At 36.6% G+C, this 13204-nt stretch overlaps 1 protein-coding gene across 5 annotated transcripts in view; it reads right to left on the reverse strand.

Moving 5' to 3' along the window:
- LOC143863267 (alcohol-forming fatty acyl-CoA reductase-like) overlaps positions 1-9482 on the reverse strand; it is a 30508-nt gene extending 21026 nt beyond the window's left edge. For 3 of the 5 annotated variants that reach the window (XM_077373942.1, XM_077373943.1, XM_077373944.1), the window contains exons 1-5: positions 9343-9426; positions 8618-8820; positions 8177-8277; positions 7726-7918; positions 5007-5168 (exon numbers count right to left, since the gene is read on the reverse strand). In XM_077373942.1, the coding sequence (XP_077230057.1) occupies positions 5007-5168; positions 7726-7918; positions 8177-8277; positions 8618-8820; positions 9343-9411 (728 nt within the window). In that variant the 5' untranslated portion in view covers positions 9412-9426. Of the gene's footprint in view, positions 1-5006; positions 5169-7725; positions 7919-8176; positions 8278-8617; positions 8821-9342 lie in introns of all 5 variants that reach the window. The other 2 variants (XM_077373945.1, XM_077373946.1) reach the window with 1 other exon arrangement.
- Between the last annotated feature and the right edge of the window lie 3722 nt (positions 9483-13204).

Consider the following 13204-nt stretch of genomic DNA (forward strand, 5'->3'; position numbering starts at 1 on the left):
TCAAATTCGGTTTTGTCACATATATTATTGAGCATCCATCATACATCTATTTTTCCAACAATATCAAGAATCATGTTTTGATTATGGCTACTGAGGCCCCCAAGTCCTCCTCTATTTCCACCACTGTTACAAACATTAGAGTAACCAATGTTCTTGATTTTTCAAAAATCAAATAGTTCAATGGTTCAAATTACTAGTGGAAACAACATATCCTATTTTCATTACAACAAATTGGGGCAGCTGTTGCACTTATCCAACCATCACCAGTTGAAAACGCTACAAAATTTAATGGATGGAATCAAGCAGATTATGTATGCAGTTATCATATCTTGAATGGATTGTTAAACGAATTATACAATGTTTACTATTCCTATACGCATTCTTCGGATATTTAGCATGCACTAGGTAGAAAATATGCACTTAAAAAATGTTAGAAATACTAAATATTCTATAGGAAAATTTTTGGATTTTGTCATGAAAGATAATAAAAATGTGTCTAGAAAAATTGATGAGTATCAATTCTTAGTTAGAGAATTGGCTAAGGTATGAAATTACCTGATGCATTCATGGCTGGTTCTCTTACAGAGAAATTGACATTATCTTTGAAAGACTTCAAAATTGGAATGAAGCACAAGACTAAGGAATGAACAATAGATCAAGTAGTAGTTCGGATTAAGATAGAGGAAAATAACAGAATCAAAGAAAAAGAAGAAAAAGCCAAAGAGTTTATCTCTAAGGAAATTATAGTAAAAACAAAGAAGGAGAGGTTTACGAATATGAAGATGAAAAGAGAAAACAAGTTCAAGAAAACTACACTTAAAAAGAAATGGAACCATTTTGAATGCTAAAAACTTGAATACTATTGGAAGGATTGTCGACATAGAAAGAAGTTTGTTTAGAATAGTGTTCAGGTTAGTCCAACCAAAGCTGATATGATTGTAACAGTTGTGATAGAGGTGAACTTGGTGGAAAATCTAAATGAGTGGGTGCTGGACACAGGTGCTGCTAAGAACATATGTGGAGACAAAAACTCTTTCTACAACTACTCAATGTTTGAAGGAGAAGATCAAGTCTACATGGGCAATCCACAGACCTCAAATTTCATTGGTAAATGCTGAAGTTAACTTCAAGAAAAATACTTGATCTTCAAGAGGTGATGCATGTTCCGGATATGAAGCAGAACTTGGTGTCAGAAGCTTTTCTCAACAAGAATAGATTGAAACTCACTTTTGAAGTGAACAAGGCTATTCTAAGAAAAATAATGCATTTATAGGAAAAGGATATAATGCTAATAGTTTATTTGTTCTCAATGTACTTAAATTTATGATTGAAAAACCATCATCTTCTTCTACTCGAAAGAATGCAAAGTTTAAGAACATGAAGATGAAAAGAGAAGACAAGTTCAAGAAAACTATACCAAAAAAGAAATGGAAATGTTTTAAATGCGAAAAACTTGAATACTATAGGAAGGATTGTCGACATCGAAAGAAGTTTGTTTTGGACAATGTTAAAGTTAATTTAATTGAAGCTGATATGATTGCAATTGTCGTGACATTAGTGAACTTGGTGTAAAATCTAAATGAGTGGGCACTGGACATAGGTTCTTCTAAGAACATTTGTGGAGACGGAAACTCTTTCTGCAACTATTTAACGGTTGAAGGAGGAGAGCAAGTCTACAAGGGCAACTCACAGACCTCAAAATTCATTGGAAAATGCAAGGCTCTACCGATGTTAGCTTCTGAAAAAATACTTGCTCTTCAATAAGTATTGCATGTACTGGACATACAGGGAACTTGGTGTCAAGGGCTTTTCTCAACAAGAATGAATTGAAACTCACTACAAGGCTATTTTAAGAAAAAATAATGCATTTATAGGAAAATGTTATAATATCAATGGTTTATTCATTTTGAATGTCCTTGAATATATGAATGTAAAACTATCACCCTCTTATACTTAAAAGGTTTTGCGAGTTTGGTTTAATAAATGGAAATGTTGAACCTAGGAAAGAAAAACTTGAAATATGTTGAAGCAAAGCTTTTCAAAGAAACCACTTCATAGTGTGGAAAAGTCGTACCGTACCCTGAGGATAAGCTTAGGGGGCCTGAGCCCTTGACAGATAGAATGGTGAATACATCTGCTAAAGGCTAGCACCGGCGAACCATTTGAAGCCTTCATAGGAATGCTTTAACCGAAGGAGAGATGGTGACCGATGTCTATTGGGTTTGGCTGAGAAAAAAGGTGTGAGTGGAGGTACTTGTCTCCATATGTAGTGATGACACTTGTTCACTTGACTTCTGTCTCAAGCTGGAAGATGAAAGGAGTGGATGTACTTATTTCCATATGTAATAGTAGCACTTGTTCCCTTCAGTTGTCTCTTGAATTGAAACATGAAGGCGGGTTCTGTTGTCCCCATATGTAGTAGCAGCACCTCGCTTCAGTTCTCTCTTGAGTTGGAATATGAAGAGGGTGGATTAATTCACTCTTGCGTTGGAAGATGAAGGAGGTGGATGTATTGTCTTCACGTGTAATAGCAAAACTTGTAGGGGGTGAATGTATTGTTATTGCATGCTTCGATAATGCTAAAAGTTATACACTCTAATGAATCCAAATAGTTTTACTAGTGAATTATATGGTTTTGAAACTAAGATTAGGGTTACGGTTTTTGGTATGGGGTTTCGGTTAGAGTTATTGCTTTTCACATCATTTGCCGCTAGGAATTTACATCGATAAAGAACCAGATTTTGGTGCGGAAAGTCATGTAGGATTGCACTATGTGGAGCCTTCCGGTGAAATATAAGGATCCTTTTCAATGGTGACACTGAAGATTTAGAAAAACATGGATTATTTTCATGAAGATTTCAAGGCGTGGCAAATGGATCAGTCTCAAGATGATGCAATTTTGTCGAAGGATGTACTTTGAATGAGTGAAACACAATGTTTGTATGTAATCTGGGTGGTACAGAAGAGAATTTTGAATATATTCTAGTTATTTTTACTAAAAATGAAATGCAGTGTTTGTATAAAAAAATGTCTTTTTGAGCATCAAACATTATGTACAAAATCATGCAAAGAATCATATGCATACAATAAAATTACTTGGCGTGCCAATGGTAAGCTCCAGATAAATTCATTTTTAAAAAAGTTATACTAATTGGCGACGATATTTTCTGTCGTCATATTTTTAAAGAGACGGATATGTACCCTCTCCAATAAAGTTCACATTATTTTTTTAAACATAAAAAATTAACATTCAGCGACGGAGGATACAGTTGCCAATGCATATAATATAATATAGTTCATATAACTTCGCCCTAACTCTTTCGCAATGATAAATATGGGGAAATGATATCTCTCACAGATAAAATCCCCCCCTTTAACATTATTTGTTAAGTTTTAAAGGCAAAGAAAAACATTAAAGGGGTGAATTTAACCTCAAGCAGTGAACCATTCTCACAGAAATCATTAAAGGAGGGGATTTTATCCGTTTTGGGAGGGGGGAGGGGAATATGGGGATGGAATTTTAAGCATCGCGAATAAGCATTTAGCTACAATTTCCTTGTCTTTGGCGACGGCATATTACAGATCACCCATCTATTTTCCTAACATCTCCTCACCTCAATCTCTCTCCCCACGAAACCTTTTGCAAAGTTAGAACAAATCTTTGTTAGAGAGTGAGAGATCCCATTGGATCTCTCACCATTGGATCATCTAGGATTAGATCGTAGGTAGTAGAATAAATAAGGAAATTGGTTTAGATTAGGATTACCATTAGGGAAATGATAAATGCGCCCCTTTTCATCACTTGGGACAACCAGCAGCATTGTATCAATGACTGCAGAGGGGCTGATGTACTTCATGTCAAAAGGATTCAATAGATTTGATTGCCACGTACACTGCAGTTGGCTGTCCCATGTGATGAAAAGGGGCGCATTTATCATTTCCCTTACCATTATTGTGATTATCCTTATCTTCTATTGTGTTTATTTGTAAGTCCATATATAAGCACTGATTATTGCTGATAAACATCATCGAAGATTAATAGAAATGATTTGGCGGAGTTTGATGTTGTAAAAAGTTATGGAATATTTGAAGTTTGATTGAAAATATAAATTGAGGCCACGTTTGGATACCCACAAGATTTAGATTTGGATTTCTCACATTTGGACTGGATTAGATCTTTAGATTTCCAAATCAGCTACAACAGTGAAAAAAATCTAATTTTCAAATCTGTTCTGCAAGAAATTATTTGGAAATCAATATTTATGGCAATTACCTTCATCCTTATTTTTTTATGACGCAGAGTGTCCCCACCCCCTTCGGGAGTAGGACTATTCCTATACGTATGCACGCAGTGGCCCACAAACCACTTGCATCAAGGTAAGTCCGGGTGGGATTCGAACACTCGTCTCCAGGGAGCAAACTCATGACTTTATGCCGAAGGGGCAATTACCTTCAATTTTTTAACCTTCATCCCCGCCGCTCCTCGACCATGCTGCCGCAGCAGTCAGACGTCTCTCTCTCTCTCTCTCTCTCTCTCTCTCTCTCTCTCTCTCTCTCTCTCTCTCTCTCTCTCACACACACACACACACACACACACACAGACACACACACACACATCCTGAGCATAAGGATGATTGATGTATTTTGTATCCAAAACTCAAATGCAAATCTAAATACAAAAGCATGAGGCATCAAAACGTGGCCTAAAGGAAAACACTTTGAAAAAGGGATTCCGTGTAGAAAATAAAAACAGGAGTAACATCATCGACCCTTTTCAAGGTGTATTTATTGCTTTTATGAGGATTTGAGCTCCCTTACTTTGTCTTTTAGTCGACGTGGCACTAATGGTTGATGCCCGTGTTTTTTTTTTTTTTTTTTTTTCACAAAACGGGATCCCATTTTCCTAGCAGTGCTCTAAATTAAATAAACATCAATAAAAAATCAAGGCAGAGCATTACAAGCTTTAACTGTTAAAGCTGGTAAACATTCAACATTTCTTAAGTTACCTGGTGCCTTCAATCCAGCCAGGGAAAGGCTCTCTGTAAGTGGTTGATATGATAGTAGGGCGCATGATAACTAGTGGTATATTTTCTCTAAGTTGTCCAAGAAGCATTTCCCCCATTGCCTTCGTAAAACAATAGGTGTTTGGCCAACCAAAGAATCGAGCCCTGGAATATATAAAGTAGCAGAATTGTATAAATAAATTGATTAGGGAAGTGATATATTCCCTCCTTTTTTCTACTTGTGACAGCCACCTATAGTGTATTTATGACTACTCTTTTACACTTAAGGGGGCTTTCCCTAGTAAAACAAAGGGCCGAATATATCACTGCCTATTGAATAAATGGTGTTGTAGCTTTCAAGAACAGGCCAATTCGAGAATTCAATGATCGACTTCAGTTTGAGCTATAACCTTCCCATAGAAATCTTGGAGTGGAAAGAAAAAAAACCTATCATCTTGGTCTCACCTTGAAATATTATTACACCCCCAAATGAAAATCCGTCCCCTATTTTAAGAGAGGGTATTTTGTCTTTTGAGAAACCATAAAGATTAGGGATTCTTTTAATTCCCTATAAATACACCACTAAGTGAACTTTGGCAAAACCTAACCCTAGAGCTACACGTTTTCTCAACCCTTGGAGAAGATGTGTGTGGAAGATCTTGGAATGTAGTCCGAGGTACGAACTATGATCCAGATTAACTTTTGATCTTTAGAAACCCTAAGATTTGTGTTGAGAATAAAGGAAGAAGATCATTTTGGGCATACGATTGTGGTGGGATGATCTTTGTGATTGATCTCAGATTCCTTGGGGTTTGTTACGTTCTTAAATCCCCAACAAACTGAAGATCAATCTATTTGGTCATCAGAATTGAGAGTTGCATGACTTTTGTCCTAAATCTTATTTTCTTTTCTAATCGACGTCTGGCAAATCTTTTGTGCTTTGATTGGGTTTAATGGAACCCTTTCGTCACAAGGAATCCATCAGATCCAACCTTGCGCAAAACGGAGGCCAAACAAAGAAGATGCAAATCCTAAAAGATTATGAAATTCAGTAAAATTCTATGTTCTCACGGGTCGCAGGTAAAAACCCAAATCACGAGATTCGGATGCTTGAACCTAAGTATTTGGACGTCCGAAGGGGATCTCGGACTCCTGACTCAGGTGCCCGAACAACGAAACCCGAGAGTTGGAAATTTTGGAAAAATCTCAGAGACGCCCGAAGAGTCGTCCGAAGGATTGTTCGGAAGCCCGAAGGGGATGGGTCGGGCACCCGAACCTCCAGAAATATGAAAAATTTATTTCTTTTTGAATTTTGTATTTTCGTTTTGAGGTACTTCCTCAGGCCCCTTAGTGATGTTTGTTACACACTTCATCAGGTTAATAGGTCTTCAAGTCGGAAAGCATAAGAGATATTTTGAGGTACGTGATAACATACCAATTTAGTGTAGTTGATTCTTTCATATGTTCTTCACCTCAATTCCTTGACAATATGTTATGATCCTCACCAGAGACGAAGCTTTGATTTGAGATTGTATGTGATTTTAGCATGCCATCATGATGAGACCCTATTTGTTGTGAATCATATGAATACTTCTCTTTGAATATTATTGCAATAGTTTGTTCAATTATTGAATTCAATAAAATATGACTATCATTTTTGAACTGAGCAAAGAACCTTTGACTTTGAATATACCTTGAATCATGAACTTTGAAAACCATTGCCATGCCTTTGATACTTATACAACCCTATGAATTTGATACCCATTTGAACCTATGAATGTTGAACACTTCATGAAGCTCAGAATCGAGAACTCAGAAAAAGACCCTCACCAGTGGGGCATATATGGCACAAGCCATCCGTTGGCCCTATCAACAGGTATTGGATTAAGAACAAGGAACTAGTTCTGACATCGCGGAAAGTCGGTGCAAAATAGCATGTCATTAGAACCACGCTATATTGTGATGTATATTATTGTATTATGTGACTAAGCCAATGAGAAGAAGTGTCATAAGAACTTTGACCCCTTTGAACACTTTCGATCTGCTATCTCTTTGAACTTTGACCTATAAGAACTATGATATTCGCACTTGTGGACTTCTTACACTAGATATGGACTATAGACTTTTCGACCTTAGATTTGACGTCTTGAATAAACATCAATTTTGAACATCGATTCTTTTTTACTTATCATTCCTTGAATTCTTCTTGGCATGCTATTCTGCACTCAAACGTTTTTATGTATTGGACTTCGGTTGACTGTGGTTTAACAATTTCAGATTTTGAACCTCATGGCCTTGGCAATGAAGCGGAAGCCTAGGATGTACCACGAACGTTTAGTAGTTTATCTATTTTGATTTAGACAGTGAGTATTGATCCGGACATGTGTTTGAGACTTTATTGATGTTATGGGGAGAGGGAGAGAGAGAGAGAGAGAGAGAGAGAGAGAGAGAGTGATAAATCATTGATTATTTTGGATCTTTAATATTATTCAGAAATTAGATAGTTGTTAATGATTTTAATATTTACTTTGCAGGTGTACGACGCTGTCGTGTTGTCAACCGTGCGCACGGTTTGGGGGCGTGACACACCTACACTCAACTTAGTATTTTGGTTACCATGCCTATTTCTGGGCTAATCTGATTTTAAAAACATTGATCTCAAAATTTGGAATCTACGGTTGATCCAAGTTGAGTGTTTCAAACCAAGTTGAGTGTTTCAAACCTTTGGTTTCCGAGTTCTTTCATGGCAATAGTCTCTGCTTTTCTAGTAGCTCCATTAACACGAAGTTCCCTCAATCTTTCATTTGCCAATTTCATCTCTGCTTCAATGTCTAAACGCATGATTCCATTTAGTGTTTCACCCATGTGAAATGGTTTCTCTAAAATGAGTCCAGTCTTTTCCCCAGAAACATATGCTAAAACACAAGATGAAATTTGATTCATTAGAGGGCTAAATTATCAAACAATAAGAAGAAATCTATTCTTAATTACAAACACATAGATCAAATAATAAATGGAGGAGAAAACAGGAGGAGGAAGAAGAAAAGATAGAGAAGACGAAGATGAGTAGGAGAAGAGGAGCAGTAGAAAATCAAACTTCAAGAATAAGTTCATAGCCGAGATAAAAATAATGATAATCATCTATCCTTTGGTAACTCACTGTATAGACTCACCAGTTGACACATGGAGAAGTATCTCTAGTTTCACACATTTCTTTGCAAACTCCAAAACATGCTTAGCTCCCATGGTATTAGTAATCAAAGATACATCATATCTATAGACAATTATTAAAAAAATTAATAATTTGAGATTTCAAAAGAAAAATAAAAAAAGGTTTCGTTCACTGTTTAAAAACTGCACTGAGTCAAATATGGACTCGCACAACTCAACTCGGTTTTGTCTTGGCCAAGTTCTCATTCAAGCCTGAGTTTTGTCATCACAAAGTCAAAACTCCTTTAACTTGCCCGAATCGATAAAATATTGACCTCGCCAATTATGGACTTGCTTATGTCAATTCCTTTTTAACTTAAATTGAGTTCTCGTCCAAGTCTGAGTTTTTAAAAACCTGTTTCATTTTCGTATACTACATGACAGTATTTGCATTACAACATCACCTCTCATCAAAGTTTGTAGTAGCTGCTACATTTACAATGACATTGATTTCTCTCCACATCTCTTCCTTCATACTTTTCTCCTCTATTCCCAAGTTCTCACAAGCGATATCCCCTGCAACAGGAGTGACCTTGTCCCATATAAATGAACAAAAATCCTTACCATGTTTCTCTCTCAAGATCCTAAATACCTCCTTCTCCATAACCTGACAATAAAACAAAGTTAAGATATGATACATAACATCTTGGTTCGATGTTTTAGAAAGACAAAACTAAGTTTTAAGTTTTTTAATGGGTAAGTCAGTTAAATTATAAAAGATTAGATAAATTCACTTGCCTAATCTAACCCAACCAACCAATATAGCCTAATAAAATCAAATCTTCTAATCTCAGAATATTTGATCTCGATTTGATTTCATTCCCTAATACCATCAGCTTAAGCTTTTGGAGTTACTGGTAGTTTTCACATGGTATCAGAGCCAAAGGTCCTGAGTTCAAACATCCCAGATACCAAAAATCTAGATGCAATGGCCAAACCCAAAAGCGGGGCCACATGTGCCATGTGTAGGCCAACCATAGAAAGAGGGGCCACACGTGAGGGGAGTGTTAAACTTAAATAACAGTCTTCAAAAGCTTAAGCTTTTGGAGTGACTGGTTGTTTCACAGATATGATACCTCCTCCTTAAAGAGGCTTGAGTGATTACAAAGAAAGAAGTGTAGTGGTATACATCATTTTGCAGGCGCTGCCTAGCAGTTTCATCATTTGTAGCCCTTATGAGAAGAAAAAGCCTCTTCATATGAGGTTGAACTCTAAGTAGTTTCTCCACAAAAACTACATTCATTTGAAAGAAAAACTATCATTAAAAACAAATTTACCAGACAATACAAAAGAGCTAGAGGAAAAAGGAGATAAAAAAGGGCGGGGGCGGGGGCGGGAGCTAATACTCTTTGCTAGAAAGCCAGTAGAACCAGTGACTAAGATGCTTTTGTGCTCCAGAGATTGTAAAATACACCCCAATTCCATTTGGAAAGCCATTTCAAAGAAAAGAATTTGCAAATATGAAAGCCCAGAGTGAAGAGAGGTATGTTCTGTCCCTCGAATGTGAGCAATGTATTTATAAGAGCAAGTTGGATGTTCTGGCACAAGAACGTGGTTCCTTATGTGAGTGAGTGAGAGAGAGAAGGGGGTGGGGGGGTGGGGGTGTGGGTGGGTGTTAAAAACTCGACTGTTCTTGACTTGTTTCCTTTACGCAACATTCACTCACTCATGCTGGTGCATGTTGATAAACGAACAGATTTAGGCATATAATTAAATCTTGGATTGCACCAATAGAGGAATAGGTATTCACCAGCGTTCTACACTTTTTTTAATCTTCTGTAATTAGTCTAGGGAAATGATATCTTTTTTTTAAAATGATATGATCTTAATCAGGGAAATAATATCAGCGCACCTACTTCTTGTTATGGGCTCGCTCTAGCATGTATTTCTTTTTTAATTGGTTTGTAAAAAACTTTCGGGAACATAATGACCTTTTGAAAGCTCTTTGATAGGTGAGCGCATATATATCAAAAGATGGTTGTGTTGATATCATTTCCCTTAATCCATAGTCAATGGACTCAATACTAAGTACAGAGAGAGAGAGAGAGAGAGAGAGAGAGAGAGGTAACTTGAGATTTTGCAAATAGAGCCATCACGTTTGGGTGAATTTTACAAATCAGGTCATGCCATCAATTTGTGACCAAAATACCCAATGTAGTGTTTTTTTTTTTTACTCATTGAAGAAGACCAAAATGTCCTTTTATGTGAAAAGACAGAGGTTACCTTGTAAAAAGACCAAAATACACATGACAATCAAAGATAAGTTTTGCATCAAGGGTGTGGTAATATCATATCTATGTATACTAGAATTCTTATGCTTGGGTGTAAAAAAATGGGCCCACCCCATCAAAGCAAAACATGACGTGTAAAATTGTGAGCCCCACCATATACTAGGGCTCGGGTGAAGATCGTGGGACCTACGCCATCAAAGAATGAGGCAAAATAGTGGGCCCCACCAGGTGCACGTGTTTGAATTGGGTCGGTGGGACCCATGCTATTAAAACATATCACTGAGCTTCACGGGTATCTTGGTCTTTTTACAGGGTAATTTTCATCTTTTCACAAATAAGGACATTTTGGTCTTTTACAAGTAAAAAAATCTAGGGAAATGATATACCACCCCTTTTGATTACCAGGAACACCCCCTGTCAATGTATCAATGACTAAAGAGGGGCTGTTGTACTTATGTCAGAAGAATTCAATGCCCCTTGATTGCCACAAACACTGACAGTGGGTGTTCCTGGTGATCAAAAGGGGCAGATATATCACTTCCGAAAATCTATCACGGCCATTTTGATCAGAAATTGATTTTTTTTTCTTTTTTATGAGTATGATCAGATCATAAATTGATGACATGACCTGATTTGCAAATTTCACACAAAGGTGGTAACTCTATTTGCAAATTATCAAACTATAAGATATTTTTCCCAAAGAATAATAATATGAAGAACTGATGGGATAGCCCAACAATTAGCATGTGCCATGCTCACAAAAAAAAATTATTATTTTTCTTTATTTACCTAAACCTAAGGGCTGCCTTACATCACTCGTGACGTTGTGGTGAGAAGCTATATTTTCATTCGTACTCTCGGTCTCCCTACCATTACTCTTTTGCAAAAAAATAGTGGACGTCTTTTGCAAAATCCCATTTATTTTATTCATTCTTAATCCCTTTAATTTTCGCATTGTACTATATCTGTATATTTTATTGGGTTTTTTAAAGATGTTGCAAATTAGAAAAATATACACCTCTACGAATTTACACGAAACCTTCTTCTACGATGGTGTGACTGTCAAATGCGATTGTCGACCTTAGATATATAAGAAAACCCATAAGTTGCAGGAGGTGTGGAGAAAAATTAAATGAATAATCAAAAGATGCATTTAAATAATTTCAATGCAAAAAATCCTTTCGTAGACTACCTCTAAAAATCAAGGAATGAAGCATCTGTTGATGTGTCAAAGTATCAAAATCTAAAATTTGGGAATTTCTCATTTAGAGGTACGCACTTTTAATTTTTTTTTAATTTACCGGTTCTTCCTAAATACATGTCCATGCTGACATTTCTTCGAGTGTATTGGGTACATATATGCACATGTGTTCTTATTTATATCGTTTTTTTTTTTTTTTTGGATTTTTCTTATGAAGGTTTTTATGTTTTAAAAGGAAGTTTGAATTTAGGGATGGTTGACAGTTTCAACACTTTCCACTCATGAAGGGTGTCATACAGTCTAAAAGACCATTTTGCCCCTCCAAGTTCTTCTTTATATTTTTTTTGTTTTTTCATCTCTTGCCACCGAAATCGAAATTTGCCGAAATTTCGGAATTTCGTTAATTTCATCCGAAATTTCGAGAATATATATATATATATATATATATATATATATATATGAGAAAACGGTTCCTACACATATGTGTAGAGAGTTCTCTACACACTAGCTTAAAATACAGTGGGGGCCCACATTGTTTGGGTGATCCAAGCCATCCATTTTAAAGGCCCTCACATAGATAGGGTGTCTACAAAAAATCAGATCCATAGGATCATCCCAACCCTACGATTTGTTGAGGTAAAATGGATGTCTTTAAACCTTCACAAATTAGTCCATTTTTTGCCTCCACAGTTCGAATGGTTAGGATGATCCTACGGATCTGATTTTTTGTGGACACCCTATCTATATGAGGACCTTAAAAATGAATGGTTTGGATCACCCAAATAATGTGGCCCCCACTGTATTTTAAGCTAGTGTGTAGATAACTTATCTACACATGTGTGTAGGAACCGTTTTCTCTCTCTCTCTCTCTCTCTATATATATATATATATATATATATATATATATATATATATATATAGAGAGAGAGAGAGAGAGAGAGAGAGAGAGAGGAGAAGCTTATAGTGAGGTTAAGCGCCCAATCACATGGGTCCCACATTTTCTGTGGTGATCCAAACCATTCATTTGCAAAGCCCTATAGTAGATAGGGGGTGTACCAAAAATCAGCTCCATAGGATCATCCTAACCCTCCATTTGTGGAGGACAAAAATGGGCAGATTTGTGGACAAACAAGGTTTGTCCATTTTGACCTCCACAAATGGATGGGTTAGGATGATTCTATGGAGCTGATTTTTGGTACACCCCCCATCTATGTAAGGGCCTTTCAAATGAATGCTTTGGATCATCCTAACAAAGTGGGGCCCCATGTGATTGGGCGCTTATGCACACCATAAGCTTGGTGAGCTTAAGCGCACCAACAGTTTCCTCATATATATATATATATATATATATATATATATATATATATGAGGAAAAGGATTGTGAGTTTGAGCGTTCCAATCAAATGGTGCGCTTGAGCTCTCAAACCCATGTGGCCCACATTGTTAGGATGATCCAAAGCATTCATTTGAAAGGCCCTTACATAGATAGGGTGTGTACAAAAAATCAGCTCCACAAGATCATCCTAACCCATCCATTTGTGGAGGTCAAAATGGACAGA

Source organism: Tasmannia lanceolata, unplaced genomic scaffold, assembly GCF_043159265.1.
Source record: "Tasmannia lanceolata isolate RefF3 unplaced genomic scaffold, GAP_Taslan_0.1 ptg000044l, whole genome shotgun sequence".
Lineage (NCBI taxonomy): Eukaryota > Viridiplantae > Streptophyta > Magnoliopsida > Canellales > Winteraceae > Tasmannia > Tasmannia lanceolata.